Source organism: Apus apus, chromosome 4, assembly GCF_020740795.1.
Source record: "Apus apus isolate bApuApu2 chromosome 4, bApuApu2.pri.cur, whole genome shotgun sequence".
In the NCBI taxonomy this organism is placed as follows: Eukaryota; Metazoa; Chordata; class Aves; order Apodiformes; family Apodidae; genus Apus; species Apus apus.
The window spans coordinates 56,141,901-56,162,395 of NC_067285.1; the positions used below are offsets into that span (position 1 = coordinate 56,141,901).

The 20,495-nt window shown below is 36.4% G+C and overlaps 1 protein-coding gene across 6 annotated transcripts in view; it reads right to left on the reverse strand.

Moving 5' to 3' along the window:
• Positions 1-20,495, reverse strand: part of ANAPC10 (anaphase promoting complex subunit 10) — a 178,608-nt gene that overhangs the window by 136,780 nt on the left and 21,333 nt on the right. For 4 of the 6 annotated variants that reach the window (XM_051617707.1, XM_051617706.1, XM_051617705.1 and 1 more), the window contains exon 5: positions 6,104-6,488. The exons of the other annotated variants lie outside the window; for them this stretch is intronic. In XM_051617707.1, coding sequence (XP_051473667.1) covers positions 6,258-6,488 — 231 coding nt within the window. In that variant the 3' untranslated portion in view covers positions 6,104-6,257. Of the gene's footprint in view, positions 1-6,103; positions 6,489-20,495 lie in introns of those variants that run through there. 6 annotated transcript variants of the gene reach the window in all.

A 20,495-nucleotide genomic window follows, 5' to 3' on the forward strand; every position in this document is an offset into this window, starting at 1 on the left:
TAGCTTATTGCTCTTTCCTTTCCTCCTACACTAAGCCTTTTTGGTAAGACAAAGCCAAGAACTAAGGCACCAACTGAAAAACTTCACTTGTGCACCTACAGACACTGCGTCAGCATAAGTATTTCCCCTACAGATTAAGCTAGAACAGCAAACCACACAGTTTAAACTTTAAAATGAAATTACATAGAGAAATTTCGTTACAGCAAAATTTGTCTTTAAAATAGTAAAATCTCAAAATCTGCTTCATAGTGAAAGAGAAGATAGACAAAGGAGATACAGCTTCAACTTCCAGCTCGGCCAGAGACTCCCTGTGTGAGCTTAAGCAAAACATAAATGTTTTGCTCTTCTCCATTTCAGAAACCAGGAACATCAAATATCTCTTTCTGCCTCTCCTGTCATCTGACTTTTTTGTTTGCAGTACAGAGAAGACACACAGACATTACTTAGTCAAAACAGTTAATGTCATTCATTCCAACATGAGTTTCTCAAGATTCTGGTCACTCAGTTATCTTCATCTTCTTAGTATCTACAAGGAGAATTAAGCTGAGGTTTAAATTAAAGAAAGGCTTTCTTGTTTATGCTAGGAATCAAATTTCTGTTCAGTGAAGCAGAAAGGCCTAGTGTGTTATCTTTCAAAATAAGTTTTAAACCCCCTAATTTACTATATTATTTAAGGTGATGATTCAGATCACTGCCAAGCCATGATTTCTTAGAACAAATACATCTTTCATTTTGTCCCTCATTTATTTCAATATTACCTTCATTTCATACTACTCAAGATTTGAGGTGTCCCTCTTACAAGAGAAAAAGACTACTTAGCAATGACATCTTAGATGACAAAAGGCATGGAGAACACAATCCAGTCATAAAGGAGAGATATTTGCTAAATAATACAACTAATCATAGCAACTCACACATAATATACTAATAGTCTGTTATTTATGCCTTTCCAGTGAGTCTATTTAGGACTATAAATTGCTGCCTGCTTTGACAGTGAGGCAAAATACTCCAGCTACAATAGAGGGGAAAAAAGCCAAACCTCCACGTTGCACAAGTTAAAACAAAATTATTCCTACCTTTCATTTCTCATCTACCCTGTAATTCTGTTTTTGACAGAACAATTAAACACAAAAGCTCAGGATATACCTTCATACCTTGCCTGAAGTTAGAAAATTGCCAACTTGCAATTCTCTTTTTCTTTAATATTAGCAAATAAAGAAAATGTAAAAAACCCCCAAATTTAAAAGATTGAGCTAAAGCCATAATGAGATTACATTACTAGGCTGTCCAATAAAACAAATGTGAAAACCTAAGATGCAAAAGTACCTGTAATTCAATATGCAAAAGGACCTAAACCAATATTCTTAAAACTGAGCACTATTCCATAAACTTTAACAGAAAACAACTAAATGCTTGTTCACTTACCAGAGTGTGCTTTCAAAAAAGCAAAGCAGGCTATAGAGTCTTAACTTGGAATTTTTCTGTAATTCATTGTTAAACAAAAGAGAAAGTTCATGCCTTACTAACTTTTACAAATACCTCTGTATTTCCTCCATTTGTCCCATGGGACTATAATCATATTTTGAGGTATGGTCAGAACAGGCCATCAAAGAAAACTGTGTCCTCCTGGCTACCTCTACTGTCACTTACACCATTCAGCATACAGCTCGAGTTTTAACATGCTTAAGAAACAAACAACTCTGAACTCCCTTAGTTCAGTTTCTTGGATATTTGCTACTTGACAAACTAGCTGATTTTGATACTGCTACAGCCAAAGCATCGTTCACATATTGACATACCCATGTTATACTGCTAAGATCATTGTTTTAATAAGAACAGTTACTTAGAAAGTGTTGTACCTTCATTAGCCCTAAGTACTGGCCATTATTGAATACAAATCTAACCTCTCTTCCCCTGTCTAAAACCTTTAGATCAGACACACTACTGATTTGAATTAAATTACAAACTTTTAGTATCTTCAGTTAGTAGTCAGCTCCCTAAAACAAATGCTAAGATTATGTTTCTTTTTGGCAAATATCTAAGAAGTTTCTTTATAAGCATTTACCTTGTAATTTTTTTTAAGTTTTATAAAAGCTCCCTTTTTGTCATAGCTCAAAATTATCTAATATCAGTTGTCCTTGTAATCAGTACACATTATTTCATATTTGGAGAAGCAAGCCAAAATATTCACATAACTACCCTAAGGTTGAGGCAGAGTTATAATTCTTTGCAAGCCAGATTTGTGACTATCTCATTATTTTTTCCTCCTCACTTTGAGGAACCAGTCTTGTTTGCTCATTATTAAAAAAAAGAAGTCCTTTAAGCTGGCAAGAATTTGACAACTTGTCTCTTCATAGAAGTTAACATTTCTAAAACCACCTTGTAGGGCGAACAGGTCAATTGCTGACTTTATGCTCTTTATAGATACAGCTCTTTATACATTTCTACTGAGAAACTGGAAACTTGGGCATACTAAAGACTACAGATTCTCAGTATTTGTCTCCTTCCAAACAGCAGCCAAAGTATGCATGTGGGGCAAAACAAAATGAAATAGTTTAGAGTGCAAGATATTGTAAAAACATGCAAAGGAAATTACTTTTTTGACACTGAGCAGGAAGTGAATATGAGAGACAAGTGCATTGAGCTAAAACCCTGCAAATTCATTATCAACATCAAAATGGTTCTAGTATCAGCACTATTTATACATGAGTCTAAGCATATTTATTTTTGTGAATTTTCACTGTAAAGGTAACTCATTCTGGCTTTTCCTTAGGTTTGCAGTTTTAGATCTCTAGCACAAGTTAACAGCTAACTAATTTACAGCACTTGTTGACACCTTCCAAAGGACCATGTGGCTAGGCAATATATAAGCTTTAGCTAAATTAACATTACAAGAACTTCCTGTTCTCAAACCCTGTCTTTAGAAAAATGTGTATGCTCAGCAATTTTGATGCTTCATCACATGAGACTGTTCTTTCAAGTGAAAAGATCCCAGACAGTTATGTGCCTGAAAGAAAAGAACAACAAAAAATGTAGAGGCTAAACACAATGTATGTGCAGGAACTTCCTGCCATGGTTTGGCAGACCAGTTTGCTTATCTCAAATTCAAATACCAAGCACTATATTAATACACAAAGGCAGTAACTTGCTTTATTTTCAGACACTGTCCTCTAGGATTTATAATTTTAAAACCAGCAGCCTTCTGTGACTTACCACTGAAACGATTAAAAAACAAATGTAATTGCACAGATACTAAATACCAACACATGTATTTACAATTGTTATGAAACACCATAGAAAAGGTTAAAGATGGATTTAGAATGGCCACTGCACTTGTTTTCAAGTAACAGTGAATATCAAAGAGCAAGACACAAACTGTAGCTGCCTTTCAGGCACGGTCATATGTATTTTGTCAACCAGAGTTGAAGGAGTTACTGGTTGTACTCTCTCCTTTTAATCTACTCTCACCATCATCGTCATGACTCACCATTCACCCTCGGTCTCACCAGATTACTTGCTTCCACCATTACTAAGAATATACTTATTTTAAAGGGCTAGGGAAGTACCAAGGATCTAACTTTCACAGACGCAGTTTAGTGAACAGCCATGAAAGCACCTGAAGAGGCTCAACCATTGGGGATGTTAATTTCTTGCAATAAAGTAGAAACAAAATACTGGAATATGCAGCTTCAGAATGGACATGCTACTGATAGAAGAATAAAGTGTAACTACAGCCTTAGCCTTTAAAGAGCCTTATATACCTTAGCATCTACTAAAAGTCTGCATTAAATTTAATTTGAAAGATATCATAGCTTCTTTAAACCACTTAAGCACCATCTATTATTTCAGAGTAGTAGGATAAATAGTCACACTAAGTTTCAGCTTATTCAACTACACTGTTGAGAAAAACAACTGCAAATTTTGCAGACAAATACTGGCAACAATCCCACATGGACACAGAAGCCCTGCAAAAAATATGCCTACTGAGGCAGGGCAGAAATGAACAAGACTGCACTGACAGGTCTGTTCTTCTGGATATTTGTCACAGAGCAATATTTGACTTAATTAACCTAAAAATAATGGGTCCTGCTTTGAAATAACCTGGACACATTGAATTGTTTATGCAACCCTTGGACTCCTACCTGAACCATTCTGGGGGATGGTTCATGCAGAATGTATTCATGTCCATTTCAAGGACTGATCTTTTGTGAACTGATGAGAAAAGAAATGCATATATAGTTGAAGTATGTAATAAATAGAGAGACATGTAAGAGAAAAGAATACTTCAAACTCTTTTTGAATCAAAATATTCTAAGTGTTGCTGACCAGAGTTCAGAATTACCACAGAATTATCTGTGGTAGAATCATTAAACAGGTAACAGTGGCTTGACAATACAAAGCTAGAATGCACAGTTGCAATCTTACCTTCTTGGAGAAAAGCAGAAAAATTGCATGCCTTTCTTAAAAATCTATTAATCAACAAAATAACTGGATAAAACCAGGGGCTTTGTTGGTTGGGTTTTTTTATAAAAATTTGAAGTGGTACATCAAAAATACAAACTCTGTTTTAAGTAAGTGAATAGGAACATACAACTCGTTGACACTATGTAAAAAAATCCACTGAATCAGAGTTGGTGAAAAGCATGAGTTCAACCAGCTGCTGCTGAACAGGAATCCCGCTGATGCATCAACATTAAGGTCCTTGTGAAATGACTGAATCCACACCTAGAGAACTTGGGCTAGTCATGGACTTCTCTAGAAGGTTCATTATCAAAAACTGCCCATTTTAATGACCCTTATAAAGACTGCAGAATTCAGCCAGAGGACGGAACTACTCAGTAAATAACAGCTTACTTCATTAAGTATATAAATAATTTCAATATCTGAATCTTCATCCTTCTTGGGCTACCTTCCCATTTTCCTCTGTTTCACCTTCTTTCTCCTCTGAAGGATGTTGTATCATTTTGTATGAGCCTCCACTATTACTAGCATTTCTTTGCTGACAATTAAGAATGTCAGAAGTTTTCATTGGCTGACATTACTCTGGATTTACCATCAAGTTTTATGGCACTAACAGGAAGAATCAAACTTGATCAGTACCAATCATTTTAAAAGAAACCCCTATACTTCAACAGCTTCTCCTTCTAAAAATTGACTTTTTAAAAAAGGCGAAAGAACTAGTAGTTAAATTATGAGACATTAGCAGAGGTATTAAATATTTCTACTCATAGCAAGTGGACAAAGCACACGTTTTCCTTGAGAAATTCCTTACTTTAAAAAGACTTGTTAAAGAAAGTCTGCCACAGGTCTAAAATTACCTTGTGTTACACACTTGAGTTCTTGGTACTTTAGAAGACTAAAGTTCTCTGTATTTAGAAGGTGCACTGGACCTCTAGATTTATTCCTACTGCTATTGTATGTTTTTCATTTCTAACTATCCTCCTGATTTGAACAGCTGCCACTTTTAGATGACTACCTAAACTCCATACATCTATATTAACGTATATACTATATTGAGTAACTGGGAAAGATCCAGTTTTCTTCATTGTCATCTTCATTGCTTTATAGTTCACTGGAACAGGCTCCCCAGGGAAGTAGTCATAGCACCAAGCCTGTCAGAGTTCAAGGAGCATCTAGATGACACTTGTTATATGGTTTAGTTTTTGGTAGTCCTGCAGGGAGCAGGAAGTTGGACTTGATGAGTCTCATGTATCCCTTCCAAGTTGAGATACTATATGATTCTGTGATCTACTTGCAGTTACAAAGAAGGCTAAACCCATGCAGACAGTCATTAAGCAGAAAAAAAAACCTATACAGAAAAGGGTACAACACATTAATATTAATGATGGGAAAATACTACTGGTGATGTCTTCCTATCTGTTAAAAATACTAAGAGCAACTTTTAAGTAAAGGAATTAATAGTAACACTATAGAACAAACTGTTTCCATACATGATGATTAGGGAATAATCTTAAAAAAAGAACTATATTATATCAATTATTGATTCCCAGTCACAAGTATGTTCCCAGGTTTCTTTGCTCTCAAATAGTACAAGAGCACTCAAAGGCTCCAAGCAAAAGTAATGCAAAATTACAGACTACGATACACTATAATACAAGATATCTTTATTTCAAAATTGTACAAAGTATAAACACAAAGATACAATTACACTGAAGTAAATCCTGCTCTTTAAGTATTTGAATACTTAAGCCATGATGCTGCCATCAAAAAATTCCTTTATTAGTCACTAAGAAATTTTATCTTATAGAGCGATACATCATGAAATCAATTGTTGTACATCTAGGAAATTTACCAATAGAGCTCTCTTCCACCGGGGTGTACACTTTGATTTGTCTCATGTGAGTGTCTCTTCCATTTTGGTGGTTAGCTAGAACTGCAATCTGAATCATAAATGTGCGAATAGGCTTCTTATGAGTATCTGTTAAAGGAACATGAATCCAGCCGCTTGGTTCCACTAATTCAAGTTGCTGCCAAAAACAAGACAAAAAAGTAAAACATTCAGAAGCAGTCAAAACACTTCATACAAATGATCACACATTAAGCCTGTTTAATAGAGCAGAGTCTTGCAAATCAGATTTTCGTTTTTTAAATGAATTTGAAATAGTACTTTTGAATACTCATAGCTATTTTACTGCTGGTGTAATTGGAAGCAAATTGATTCGGTTTACTACACTTGTGTCTGCATTTGCCTTTCAGACTCTACCTTTCATTTTGTGCCTTACCCTTAAAATAAAAATTAATATTAAAAAATACAGTTCCTCTAAGGAAGATCTATGCTTTGAGCAGTTAAAAACTCCCATCTCTCTCCTGAAAATGACAGACATCCTGTCCAACACTTTGCCTTTGCTGAAGCTTTCAAAAGACTAATCTAAGATCTGCTGTTCAGAGGCAGCAAAGACCCTGAAGGAACAATCCAAGAAACAAGTGAAAAATCTGATGACTAAGCTTAGAGACAAAAAACTCTCTCACACCTCCACCCTAAAAAATGAAAGAAAACAGAACTACACAACACCCCACAACCCAAAACTCTCCACTGCTGCAGGTTTTCCAACAAATAATTTCCAAGTTCACTAAACCTTAGTAGCAAATCTTTTCATTTCAGGAGCTAGACACTTCCATAAGCATACATTCACTTATTTGTTGTAACCCTGTCCCTCTCAAAAAAATCCACACTTTTTTTCTGGCATAGGAAACTTCAGGTAACAGCTGGCTTTACAAAGTAATGAAAATTACACACTGCTGAAGCAGCTTTACAAAGAGGAAATTTATCATGGTGAGGTAGTAGCAGTCAGTTTTAACAAGTAGTCAACTGTTTGAGCAAGTATGCCTTCCACCTCCACAGTGAACAGGAATGCTAAGGATCCCAGTAATATTTTATTCAACAAGTACTAAGGTAAGGTGGCTATGATTATAAGAGAATTAAAAGGTTAGCACCAATTAAACTTGCATTTTGATATTATTCTGAGAGTTTACAAATTTTTACTGATTCAAAGTGAAAAATCTAATTTCAGGAGTTTTAATATTGGGTTTTTTCTGCTTGGGTCAGTATGATGTGAATCAGTCAATATAGAAAAGAAAGACCACTTTCTATATGTTTCTATATGGTTTCAGACAATACAGTTCAAGTTTGCATGGTTTATTGGGAAAGAAACTGCAGAGTGAAATAATGACACCACCTCCAGAACCAAGACAGCTACCAAGGGATTGGTAAAATGGAACTACTTGTACAAAAGGAAGTTGGATGCTTATAAAATTCACAAAGAAAAATAACATCTTTTATTTAAAGATCTTTATTAGGGTCATAAAGCTAAGCACTGAGAAGTTTAGAGTTGCGAAGGTAATTTTACTAATGTAATAATAAATTTTATTTTATTGCATAAGTAAACTTTTGATTACATATTTATCAACACTTTGTTTCATCCCTGATCAACAAGGGGTGGTCAAATGCTTTATTTCTAACATGTTATTTTTCAGTCCTGCTTCTAAGATAACCAATTTTTTCATCAGCCTCTATACAAAGATGGGACAAGTAATTTCTACATTGGTAAAACAGATAACTGAGGCATTAGGTTCATCAGATTAAAATATTCCCTAGTTCCAGATGTCAAATGTAACATACATTTAACCTGACTTTTACTGTCTGTAGTAACAAGAGTAGTATGAGGTTTAGCTCCCACTCAGTTCACTTGCAGTTTTAAGTGTCTGCATTTCTGTGAATTGGTAAGAGTTCTCAAAGCAGGCACTAGAACACAGTATGAGCAGCCATCTAGGAACAGTTGTTTAAGTGCATCATGTAAAAACACCATGACTAAGCACAGATTGAGGATAGTTCATCAAGCAGCATTCAATTGTCTTTGCCACAAAGTCCTTTTTTTATTCCTGAAATCTCTGCTTCACTTACTCCACATGTTTCAACTGCTGTAACAGATAAACACACATCCTATACTGTAGAAATCCTTGACTCATCCTCAGAATAGACCCCTTTCCCCATTCCAATTAAATAGTTGCCTCACCAAAAAAGCAGGCAACACTTGTTATGGAGCTGGAGGCTGTACTACAATGTGTTAAATGCAAGAGGTCTGAGTTAGACTTAAAATGTATGAAAAAAGTGGGTTCTTGATTTTTGACCTCTACATAACATTACTGTATTGTGACGTTTGAGTCTTTTTTTAATTGATGCCTACATAGTTGAATGACATTAAAACCTTGACATACACTCAGATCTAGATACTTAAACTCAAAATAAATTACAGCAAAACCTAATCATTATTATCTGAACATCCACTAGAAAAGGAAGTAATATTTTGCCAGTATGAGACAATTTCTGTGACCAAAGGAATAGTACAAACCAGACACACACTCCTTAATTCTTCTCCTCCACATTTGTCATGCTGTTTCAGATGATTGAGACAGTTTCTTTTTCCAGAGGGCCCAGGTCCTTCACCAGGGAGAAGGAAAAGGACATGGGAATAGGCGGTGGCGGTACAAGACAAAATGTTGCCTACTCTTAGTTCAATGTCAGCACCCAGATCCAGCTGTTACAATTCCTAGCAGAAATGGGATGAAATATGCAGCTCTACTCTGCCTGAAGCATTCCCAGTGTGAACAGAATCTAAAGGAAACTTACTGTGAAGATTTAAGAAATTCCTATTATGCCCATGCAAATGGCAATCTTTCAAAGCCTTGTAAACCGGTCTGGAAATTTGGGTGGATTTTTACAGGGAGGCAAAAGGCACATCCTCAACACAAAGGCTGAATTATTGCCAAATTTCAAATCCTTGCTTCAGAGCTTGGGGGCACTGGAGCATCAAAGGAGGACACCAGAATATTCTCACACAAGCAAAACAGCATACTTTTCACTAGCCTTATTCTTGGAACAAAACTGCTTTGGCTGAAACATTCAAAAAAATTCAACCCAAAGCAGACATCTGGCATGGAAAAATCTGTCTGAACTGAACCTCGGCAAGTTACAAAGTAACTAAGAGTTAAGCCTTAAAAGGGAAAGGGTCACACAACCTTAAGTACAGGTGACACTAGCAGCTCTACCTACAGTAAATACTGTAGGTATCCATTTCAGTTGACTTAGCTGTCAACCCTGTTCTTTAAAAGCACTAGCCACTGTGTATTTAAGTCTCACCCCAACTCTACAGCTTAAGTCCACTGTGAGAAAATACCAGATTAAATTTCCTCCTGTATTTTTTCCTCCTATGTAGGTCATTAAGAATCAGTCACAATTAACCGGCTTCCAGGAAAGTTTTAAAAATCCACTACATTATTCATTACCTGAGTGAAATTAATTTTTTTTTTCTCCCTGTTACATATTTTAGCAGAAAACAAAATTGAAACATAGGAAAGAATCTATGCAAGTTCAGTATTACTAATTCAGGACAGTTCCTACACCTCTAGACTAATCCTACACACAATACACTAGAAGTCTAGAGCTTGTGTGTTTTTTTAAGGCTTGCTTCCAATACTACAAATCTTGTCATAATTAGTAAACAAGAGAAGAATGAAAGTCAAAATAAAGAAACAAAGGGATAAAAATTGAAACAGAAAAGTCACTCACCTGTCCTTTGCTGCTGTTATATACTCTTATCTATCTCTTCTCCTGCTTTCTCTCCATTGATTTCTTATTTTTCCTGTGCTCTGCATGCTACAGCTTTACCTATGGACATATACTCTCAACTCCAGTAATTCATATTATCTTGAAAGTCAAAGCAGAAATAATATTCTCAAAGGAAATCTTCTCCCCAGCCAATTTAACAGAACTGTTTCTATAATTATATAGTCCAGACATTCTACAGAATTCCATACACATTTGGCAAGGCTACTATTGCAACTAGCAGGTGTTCTACCATAGAAGATACAAACCACAGACCAAAATTAATTTTTTAAAATAATTTTTTTAAAAAAGTAATCAATGTCAAAACAACTTGAGGCTACACTTGAAAATGGTAACTGACACAAGAATAGAATATTTAAGCAGAAGCATGTTCTACACTGGTATTGCTGGCCTCCTTATAGGATAGAAAATCCAAAGAAGGCTTTTATCTTCCATACTCAGTGATATTCTGCTTAAATTCTGTGGCATCTTCAAAGTGGCATAACTCAAAACTGCTACTTCTACTAGGCTTGTAAACCAAGTCCAAGTTGTTTGCTGTATTTACAGTAGGCTTACATCCTTGAAATATTATTTTCGTAGTCCTATGAAGATAACTTTTGCGAAGATAAAGAAAGGAAAAAAAAAACAAAACACTAAGTAGTAGTTTCATATTCTGTGTCACTACAAACACATCCCAGAATGTATGCTAGACAGGGCTCTCAGATTTCAGGGAAGTTTTTTCTGCACATATATCAGATGGAAAAACACGTACAGGCAGAAAGGCGAGAAATAGTGCTGCCATCACAGCTTCAGCACGATACAACATGATTCTCCGAGATGTTAGCATTTCATCGCGTTTCTATTTAACCACCTGTATTACTAGATCCAAATGACAACACATTTCATAGCTGCCTCTAAAACAGGCTGTGAAAAATAAACAGTATTTCATTTTACTCCTATTTTTCTCATATAGCTGTAAAAGCTCCTTCCTTTAACTTTAGTGACTTGGCCACCTTTGAAATCACTAGTTGCTAACACAAATACAATTTTGCCTTTCTACGCGCTTAACTAGTTCTCACCATGCAGCTATGTAAAAGCCTAAGCTTTTCAAAGCAGGTGTTCCCAATAAATAATGGATTCCTCCAGTTAGATTATAAAACTAAATTCCAGAGGAAATAAATGCTATTTTCATCAATTAATTATCAATACAAAGACTTTATTCAGAGTTGAGTGATCTAATATGTGTAACACTTTATCCTGTTTAGCCATTGCTTTTTTTTTGTTTCCACAACAACTGGCAAGGAGAAAGAAGGCTGGCTAAATTTCCAAAGTTCTCTTTCCATAACTTCCATGTCCTACCACATAGCAACAAGGATTCAGAATCAGTAGACCTCTGCATAATTCCAAGTATTGGAACTGTCCACACATGAAGTAGCAGAGCTTGGGCTCCAGCCATTACTTTACTTAGGAAGGAAGAGAACCAGTTAATAGCAGTGATGCACCAGTTCCAGCAGAAAAATAAAGCATGTCCAAAAGAAACTTTGCAAGTTCCAAGTGAGTCAAAGGAGGGACACCACATTAGCAGCTTAACAAGAAACACAGAAATATGCTCAAAGGAACCACTATGAAAAACTCTTTGCTCTAACAAAACAACGACCACCTAAGGAGGTGGCTCTGTGGTCTTAATCAGTCACCTCCTTAAATGGTTCAAGAAATCTAACTTCAGTCCACTAGGTAAGAAAAGTTTTCCACTCTTCCAAATTGCAGTTCCTGAAGAGTAGAGAGGAGAACATGCCATTCCTCAGAAAGATTCATCTATAGATTTGGACAGACAGGAGACTACTTGCAGAATAAGCTACATATATTTGCAACCAAAAGTTGCAAATTCCTATTTTTTATATATATATATATATATGGGGTTTTTTGCAAATTAACTGAAAGAAATAACTTTGGAGAAGACACAGAAGGTTGAAAGAAAGGATGGTCAAAAAGATCTCTGCAAAATATTTTAAAGAACCTCCTTTTTCAGACTATTCTGCTCCAGATCAATATAGGAAAAATTAACTAATGCTCAGGTATTAAAAAGTTATATCTAATTAAAAAAACACACAAGTAAAACATGCAAGCCAAGCTAGAAAGAGCAAGTAAAACTTACTGATACTGTTTACCAAAATAAGTATTTCTCACAGAACATGTATCTTACTCTAGCAGTAGCATAGAAGTTAACTAGACCACAGAGACCCTGGAATTATACCAGAAAAGTGCTCAATCAGCTCAGTAACACAACAGGGAAATGCTGAGAAAAATTACAAAAGATATCAGGCCAAATTTTAAAAAATACACTAAGCTTTACTCCATTTTGCAAATATCAGTTTTCAACATATCTTGCTGAGTTTCTCCTAGAATCCTCTGTACCCATCTAAACAATCAAATGAATCAAGTGCGCCAATTGAGTTTATGCAATTAAGCTGTCAAAGTGTATAGAGGTTCAGAATCACCCATAGCTTGTCTTAATTTCGGTCATTTCTGAATTGTTGAATGAGTCTTGCAAAACTAGATTCTTTACAAAATGCTCTGTAAAGCAACACTTCTGCTTTATTATATCAAGCAGAAGCAGCTCGCCACCATCTTGAGGATATTTCACTATGAAGAACTGGTAAGAGGCAGCCATTTAAAAACTGGAGTTACAGCCTCTGATGGGGAAGAAATCAGCTAAGACAAAGTTATGCCACTATGAGGATCTCACCCTTCAAAATATGATTGGCCGAGTTTTAAATACACTTGACAAATAAAAGAGCAACAGACTGAGGTGCAAAAAAATCAAGCCACAGAATCTTTTTTAAAACAATTCTTGGTAAATAATAGAAAACAATTAAATTGGAGGCTAATGTAATGCTTGGAACTAAAAATATAATGCTTCTACGTAAGTATCACTGAAAACTTGCAAATAGTTTTTACACAAGACATGGGACTGGATGGATGAAGATCTGCAGACAGATTACTGATACAATGCAAAAAAACTATTGACAAACCTGCCTGAAGTCTGATCCAAAAATTAGTCAAATCATGCCCAACCACCCATCTCTTTCCCCAGCTCATTGCCATCATTACCAATCTAGGCATCAGCATGAGTTTGTCATGACTGTACAACAGTAACCACGATGCAGAATTGCCAGTGGGCATCCCCTCTGGGCATCACCTCAGGGACACAAAAATATACTTGAATAACTGGAACTTCTAAAAACCATTTAAGTGTTACCATGGCTACACACAGGCTACATAAACAAGCTTGACCCATTCTCATTTGCTGTTGCAGAAGTCTCAAGTGATAAAGAATTCTTAAGTAGCGATGCCTGCAAAAGGATTTCAAGGCTGTGCTGAACTGCCCAGAGAACTCCTGACAGATGAAGTCACTTTGGTGGAAGTCTCAACAGTTGATACATGGACATGAGTCTGGACATGAGTGCAGGGGTCCCTGCCCATTATACCTGAACAACCACCACCCTGCCCATCACACTCTCACTACCTCTTGTAGGTACATGAAGCGTGAGAGACACATAGCCTGCCAAATGCTCAGCTACTGTGAATTTTTTCCACTAAACGGTCTTAGTCAATTGTAATTTCAGAAAATATTGTCTGCTTAACTCTGGATGGCAGAAAAACAGCAAGAAAAAGGAAAAAAGAAAATTACAACATTTTAATATTTTATACTCTAGAACTTGGCTTAAAATAACTCTTCATTCTAGAAGATGCATCTGCAGAAGCCATCAGGAATTTGTCACAGATTGTTTCCTAGGAATGTCTCTCTGGAAAGAAAGAAACTGTTTTCAGATTTGTTATGCCATGTGCACATTTTTTTTTAATATGTCCTGTGAGTGATGATGCACAGACAGCTCAAAATTTCTTACAAAAATGCATCAGGATTTACACCATGTTTCCGTCAAGGAAAAAAAATTTTGAATAGGCTTGGACATCTTGCTTTCAAGTCCCACATCTTTAAAATCCACCTTTTTTGTTGAGTTAGGTCACTTTTACATCACAGTTTATGCTTGACACATCCATAAATTATACGTCATTAGAAAAGGACTTCCTGTCTGTGTGGCAGCCATCCTATCCACTGGAAAAACACAATACAAAAGCCTTCTCCCTATCTCTTTGAAAAGCAACCAAATCAGCAAAAACAGAGTGACAACATACTCTAGCATAGAGTTTCATATGTGCATATACGGAAATAAGGTCTAAAGCTCCAAAGCAAACCTCCAACCCACAGCAGGAAGTTGTCTAAGTTTAGTTTGCTTTCCGCTAAAACAGATTCCACCTTAACTCAAACCTGTTGCTCCAGAAGAAATACTGTGTCCAACTGAAATAAATCACAACAACTGTGAAATCGTGGATCTCCGATTTAATGGAAAAAAAAAATGGTTTTCATAATTCATTTCAGGATCAGTCAAGAGTGGAGAAAATCCTTCAGACCTACAGGGACTTGGCTCCAATGTGAATCTCAATGACTTCCCTTAAGCTTGGCAGATAGTATGCTGAAGCTGAAAAAGCAACAAAAAAATTCTTGAGCTTATGCTCTAGAGCGGTGGCCTGGCTGACAGTGTCGAAAATAGGTAGTGTAGCCCAAAACAAACTTTCTGCTTCAGTTTGCCTACTTCAGGTACATAAGTTGTTTAAAGTCTAAGTTGCGGTCAAACTGGATCAGACTTCATCTGGACAGTCTGGCCCTAAATATGAAAGGAAGAACAGCTACGGCTTGCTGCAAGTCTTGACATTTTCCAAAATTCCAGCATTCTGAAAGAGGGATGAGGGGTTTTGGTTTTGTTTTGTCACATTGCTCTCAGGGAACATAGCAGCACTTCAAAGATCTACTGAAGAGTGGTAGGAGAAACCAGGAGCCAGAATAGCAGAAAGTGGAAGATCAGACAGCTTTACAAAGAACACAGAAAACAGACTGAACATGAGCAGTGGAACATGCTACACCAAAGTCTGCAAATACATCAGAACACCCTTCTGGGGTTCAGGTGAATTTACATTACAAACAGGACTGCCGACTAAAAACCAGGACAAGGTGTTAACAGTGGCAGTTGCCTTTTATGAAAGGTAAAGGAACACCACAGAATTCTACAATAAAGGAGAGAGTAAGCAGAATTTCCTGTAAGCAAAGAAACAAGTGCTTTAAGAGAAAATTCTACAACAATATTTACTTGTTAAGCAATGACCTTATACAAGACGGTCTTAAGGCAAATAGATTTAAGACATCAAAAACCAGGAGATAGGCAAGCATAAAGGAGGAGGTGCTATTAACTTTTCTGAACCAGAACTGCTTGGTACAAGCAGAAACAATATAAATGGACTGTACAGATGCATAGCACAAATTTATTGCAAATGGAAGTTATATAACTGAAAACACTTCTGGGAAATAACTCATCTTACAAAGGTGCAGAGGTTTGTAATATGGATGAAAACTGTACTTTCAATGTCTGCAGTTCCCATTTGTTCTAACATATATAATGGAACGACACTATGTTTGTGTGAAAATGCGAAAAAATCAGCTCATAATTTACCTTCAAAATTGTTTAGCCGTATCCAGGAAATGTGTCTAGACACAGCTACAGTTAAATTATACAAAGAAAGTAATTTTAAAAAATCAGAATATTAAAGATTTCAGTGTCTGAAAACTAGCCATGCTGAGTTACTCCTACATCAAATAATCTTGAAATTAGCAGAGACAGCCTAGTGATCACAATTTATACCTTGCAGTTTGCATCCCAGAGAATGCTGGAACACTTCAGAAAAATATGGGAAAATAATAAGGAAAAAATGGGAATATGAGATTTTTAAGATGTTAATAGTAGTAGTAGCAGACAGCTGCTAGTTCTCAAGCACCTTTCATAGGTGAGGGGAAGAACGTACATCTAAAACAACAGAAAAACATTGCTCTCACTGAAAAGGCTCTTATTACACATTGAAGAGAACGGGATTTCTGATCTCCTACCAGAAGATGGGCCCACAAAACTGCATGGATCTAGCATTTTATCTGTTACACAAAAACGTAGCTCCTGAGTGACTGTTAAAAGACTGCAATAAATATACCTTGCTGACAAATTAAGAAACTGTACTTCTTTACCAGTAGGAGGACAAGTTGTTGCTTTGTAAGATATAAAAAAACCCTGAGGCTAAGTGAAAGTATTTCTTGTGGATCCACGTGAATTACTTATTCTGAGGAAGCAGAAAATGAAAGAGGGTTGTCTCTCCTAAAATCAAGGGATTTGAAGACCCTAAACCTATGTAAATAATCTACAAATCCTCTAGAAGTGTAATATACAAACAAGTAAAATATTTTTGCATCTGGATAAGGACTCTGGATGCAGATACTCAGTAAGACTGGAGCAAAACCTGATAAACTGTAACATTATTCAAGCTCATTACAGCATGCCAGATTTCAATAAGCAAATACAGAGTAACATTTCACAGGATCCAGAGCAGATGTAATGCTCAACTCAAGGAATATTTACTCATTGGAAACAAATGCAAGTGACTGTTGTGAAAACTATTTGTGCAAATTTAAAATGCAATGTCTCATCTGAGAAAGATCCCAAATTCATAAACATGTCTCACTGGAGATACATTTCCATACGAATGAACTTTAAAAGAGAAGAAATAGGAGTATATCCGTCAGAGGTTCAGCTGGATAGTTTTACATGAGACAGAATACACTTCAGTGAATTTGCAAAGCTGGAATCGGGATTGCTGTCCAATGGAAGCATTTAATTTTACATCTACATACAGTTTCTTTTTAATTAACATATTCGAACAAATGCAGTAGAGCTTTTACCTTTTGCTTGTGCTTTCTTAGAAATCCATATGTAAGTTTTCCGTAAGAACTCAAGGCTATGTTTCATCATTTAATGTGAAGATCAGACTTTGGACTCTGTTCCTCTCAATCTAGATTAACTCTATTTCTTTCCTTCTTTCTAGCAGTCAAAGATTCCTCAAGTCAGCATTCACCCAAAGAATGTATGGTTCAGAAAGATATTCAAATAGAGCTATATAGTGTTGAGCTAATCATAAAATCATAGAATGGCTGCAGTTGGAAGAGACCTTAGGGATCATCTAGCTCCAACGCCACTGCATGGGCAGGGACACCTCCCACTAGGCTAGGTTGTTCAAAGACATCCAAGCCTGACCTTGGACACTTCCAAGGATGAGGCTTCCACAACTTCCCTGGGTGACCAGTGCCAGTGTCTCACGACCCTCACACTGAAGAATTTCTTCCCAATGTCTAACCTAAATCTATTCTCTTCCAGCTTAAAGCCATTATCCTTGTACTATCACTACATGCCCTTATGAAAAAGTCTCTCCCCAGCTTTCCTGTAGACCCTTCAGGTACTGGAAAGCCACTACAAGGTCTCCCTAGAGCCCTCTCCTCTCCAAACTGAAGAACCCCAACTCTCTCAACCTCTCCAATAGGAGAGGTGCTCCAGCCCACTGATCATCTTCATGGCCCTCCTCTAGACTTGCTCCAAGATGCCATTCTTGTTTTGAGGGCTCCAGAACTGGACACACAGTACTCAGGTGGGGTCTCACAAGAGCTGAGTACTGGGGGAAATCAACTCCCTTGACCTGCTGGCCATGCTTCTTTTGATACAGAATACAGCTGGCTTTCTGGGCTGGAATAGCACATTGCCAGCTCATGTCAAACTTATCAACCAACAGATTGACCACCTTCCTTCAACAGCATGTCTACTTTAAACAGCAATGCTACACTCAACACTAAGAATATCAGCTCCTCAACAGAAACTATATGAGAATCAAAATAAAATTACAGGATGTATACTCCTGAAGAATGAGGGAGTAGTGGAAAAAAAAACCCACAAGGATAACACAACTGAAAACTTGCTTACCAATAAGCCTATTGAGTCCTAAATCTAGAGCTACTGTTGGTTATCATCTTACTGCTTAGAGATGTGAAGTCAGTAACAAACTGACAGAATTGGACTGTGTGTGTATGTATGTGACCTACTGTGTGTATCTTAAAGTGGTACATGCATATGCTCCTCTGCTTAATTTAATTCTGCTATGTGAGTAAATCCTTATCTTCTCATGACAGACAGTATAAATAAAGACAGGAAAGTCTAATAATTCCACATAAAAGTAGTGCTGGATTTACCCAAAGCCGGTTTATGCAGAGACCTGTTTAAACAGAAGGAAGCTTATGTGAAATTTTACTGTCTCCTGATACAGAACTGCACCTGCTTTCACAATGAAGAAAAAAATATTATTTCATTTAACCTTACTAATTATACTCAATAACAATCTTGCTAAGAAATAAACAAATCTCAACATAAGAGAAACAAATTAGGATTTCCTGCATTTGCTAGTAGAAATCATAAAAAAAATCCTTTATACACATAGTTGAATAAGACTTCTGACAGATACAGAAGGGTAATTTTTTATTATTTTTTTTTTTAAAGAGAGCATAATACGTATTAGGGGCTAGACTCTCATGGTTCACTCAAAGTCTGACTGATAACTGTGTTCTTAAAAAGCCTCAATAAAAACTGTACTTGTTAACATTCCTTTAACATGAGGCATAAAACACTCCAGAATTCATTCTGAAATAAAACAGGAGTGAGATAAACCTAGTTCAGGAATTGGATGAAGTAGGCTAAAGAGCACAGGCCCTCAAGCCAGACACACATGCTACATTATTACTCTCATTCCACTCTCTCGTGTTTTCCTGCAGAAAATTGGAAAATACTGAGAAAGGTTTTTCTGATTCGAGTGCATGATCTTGGTTATCTTATGACAGAACAAGACAGAAAACAGTTCTCAGAAAGAAATAAATTATACTTCAGAGATATAGATTCCATGTACTACCTGACATGAGGAACATTTGATTTCCCCTGTCCTTCCAGACAACTTAGAACAGAATATGATATAAACACTGTATAGCAGTATTCTCAAAGCTCCTAGCAGACATGTGATCCTTGACCAAAATAACATTTCGGCAATCAAGGGGTCAAGATCTAACTCTAGATGATGAGAGCTCTGAAACAATTCTTGCTCAAGAACTCTATTTGTTCTAGACACCAATCACATGTCAGGTATTATTTCCTTCTGAACTTCAAGGATAATTTGTCATGTGAACAGCATTCCCTTATTTAACTACTTTATTAATGACATTGCATAATCTCCGTTTTCCACTACAATGTTAAGCTTCAGGAATAGAAAAAGGATAGTTATAAAACTGCCTCATATACCTATATGAAATACAATAGTTCATCTACTTTTACCTGTATTTTTATTTTTAGAGATACAGAATAATGTATTCTTACTACTGCTTATGCATGCTAACACTACTTGTGAATTTATGGAAAATGCTGGTTGATTGTTTTGGTGCTGGCATGACAAAGTATGGGACATTCAGTGCATTTGGGTTTTTCTGAAATCTTGCCTTAGTAGCAGCACCTGATAACTTCACCACAAGTCAATACCTACTACAAATAGTTAAATATTATTTAATTTGTTCTGATGCAAATAAAGATACAACATGGCCATAGGTCAGAAAATATTAAGTGGTGGACCAATTGGCTCCTCATTTCTTCTACACTGGGGCTACTTCCTCCTCACACCCCACTGCTAAACTGTTAAATATGAGTAGTTAGGACAGTCACAGGATATTCCCATCTGCTGTTGCCTATAATTTGTTCAAGTGAAAGAGAAAATAAGGTGTGGTGTGTTGGTTGACCAGCAATAGTTGAGATGACAGCACAAGACTTTCTTCATTTACTGGTATCCTAGAAAGCTCCCATTCCTGTTATATCTTCTTTTATGGTTAACCCAAATTGTATGTCAACAAATGCTGACATTCCTCTTTGGAGGATTTTAATACCGTGTTAGTAGTAGCACCCAGAAGGATCAGAATCAGTCTCTGATTTGACCTTTCTGCATGTATTTAGCACTTCTCATGGTTTGAAACTACCTAGTACTCCTTCTAAGGATTATTTTCTACAATTAAGTCTGTGAAGACAATCAGGTAAAACAAAGCTGATTATTTATAATTCACTTACTTTATCCTCCCAATCCTGATCTACAGTTTGTGGGTAAAAAATAGCTCAAATGCCACCGGGAGATACTTCCAACTGGCTAGCAACCTCTTCAGAAAGAGAAAAGCAAGAGTGCCATTACTATTACATTTGACACAAAATAACTTGGTTTTATATGGCATTCACTACTGGACTCCCACTATGTTCTTTTACATATGGGATCAAAGAACAGAGCAGATAACTTTTGATTTCTCAGGTCTGGGGAACTTCAAGGATGGGAAAGAGCATGGTTGTAGAATGTGGTAGGTGGGAAGAAAAAG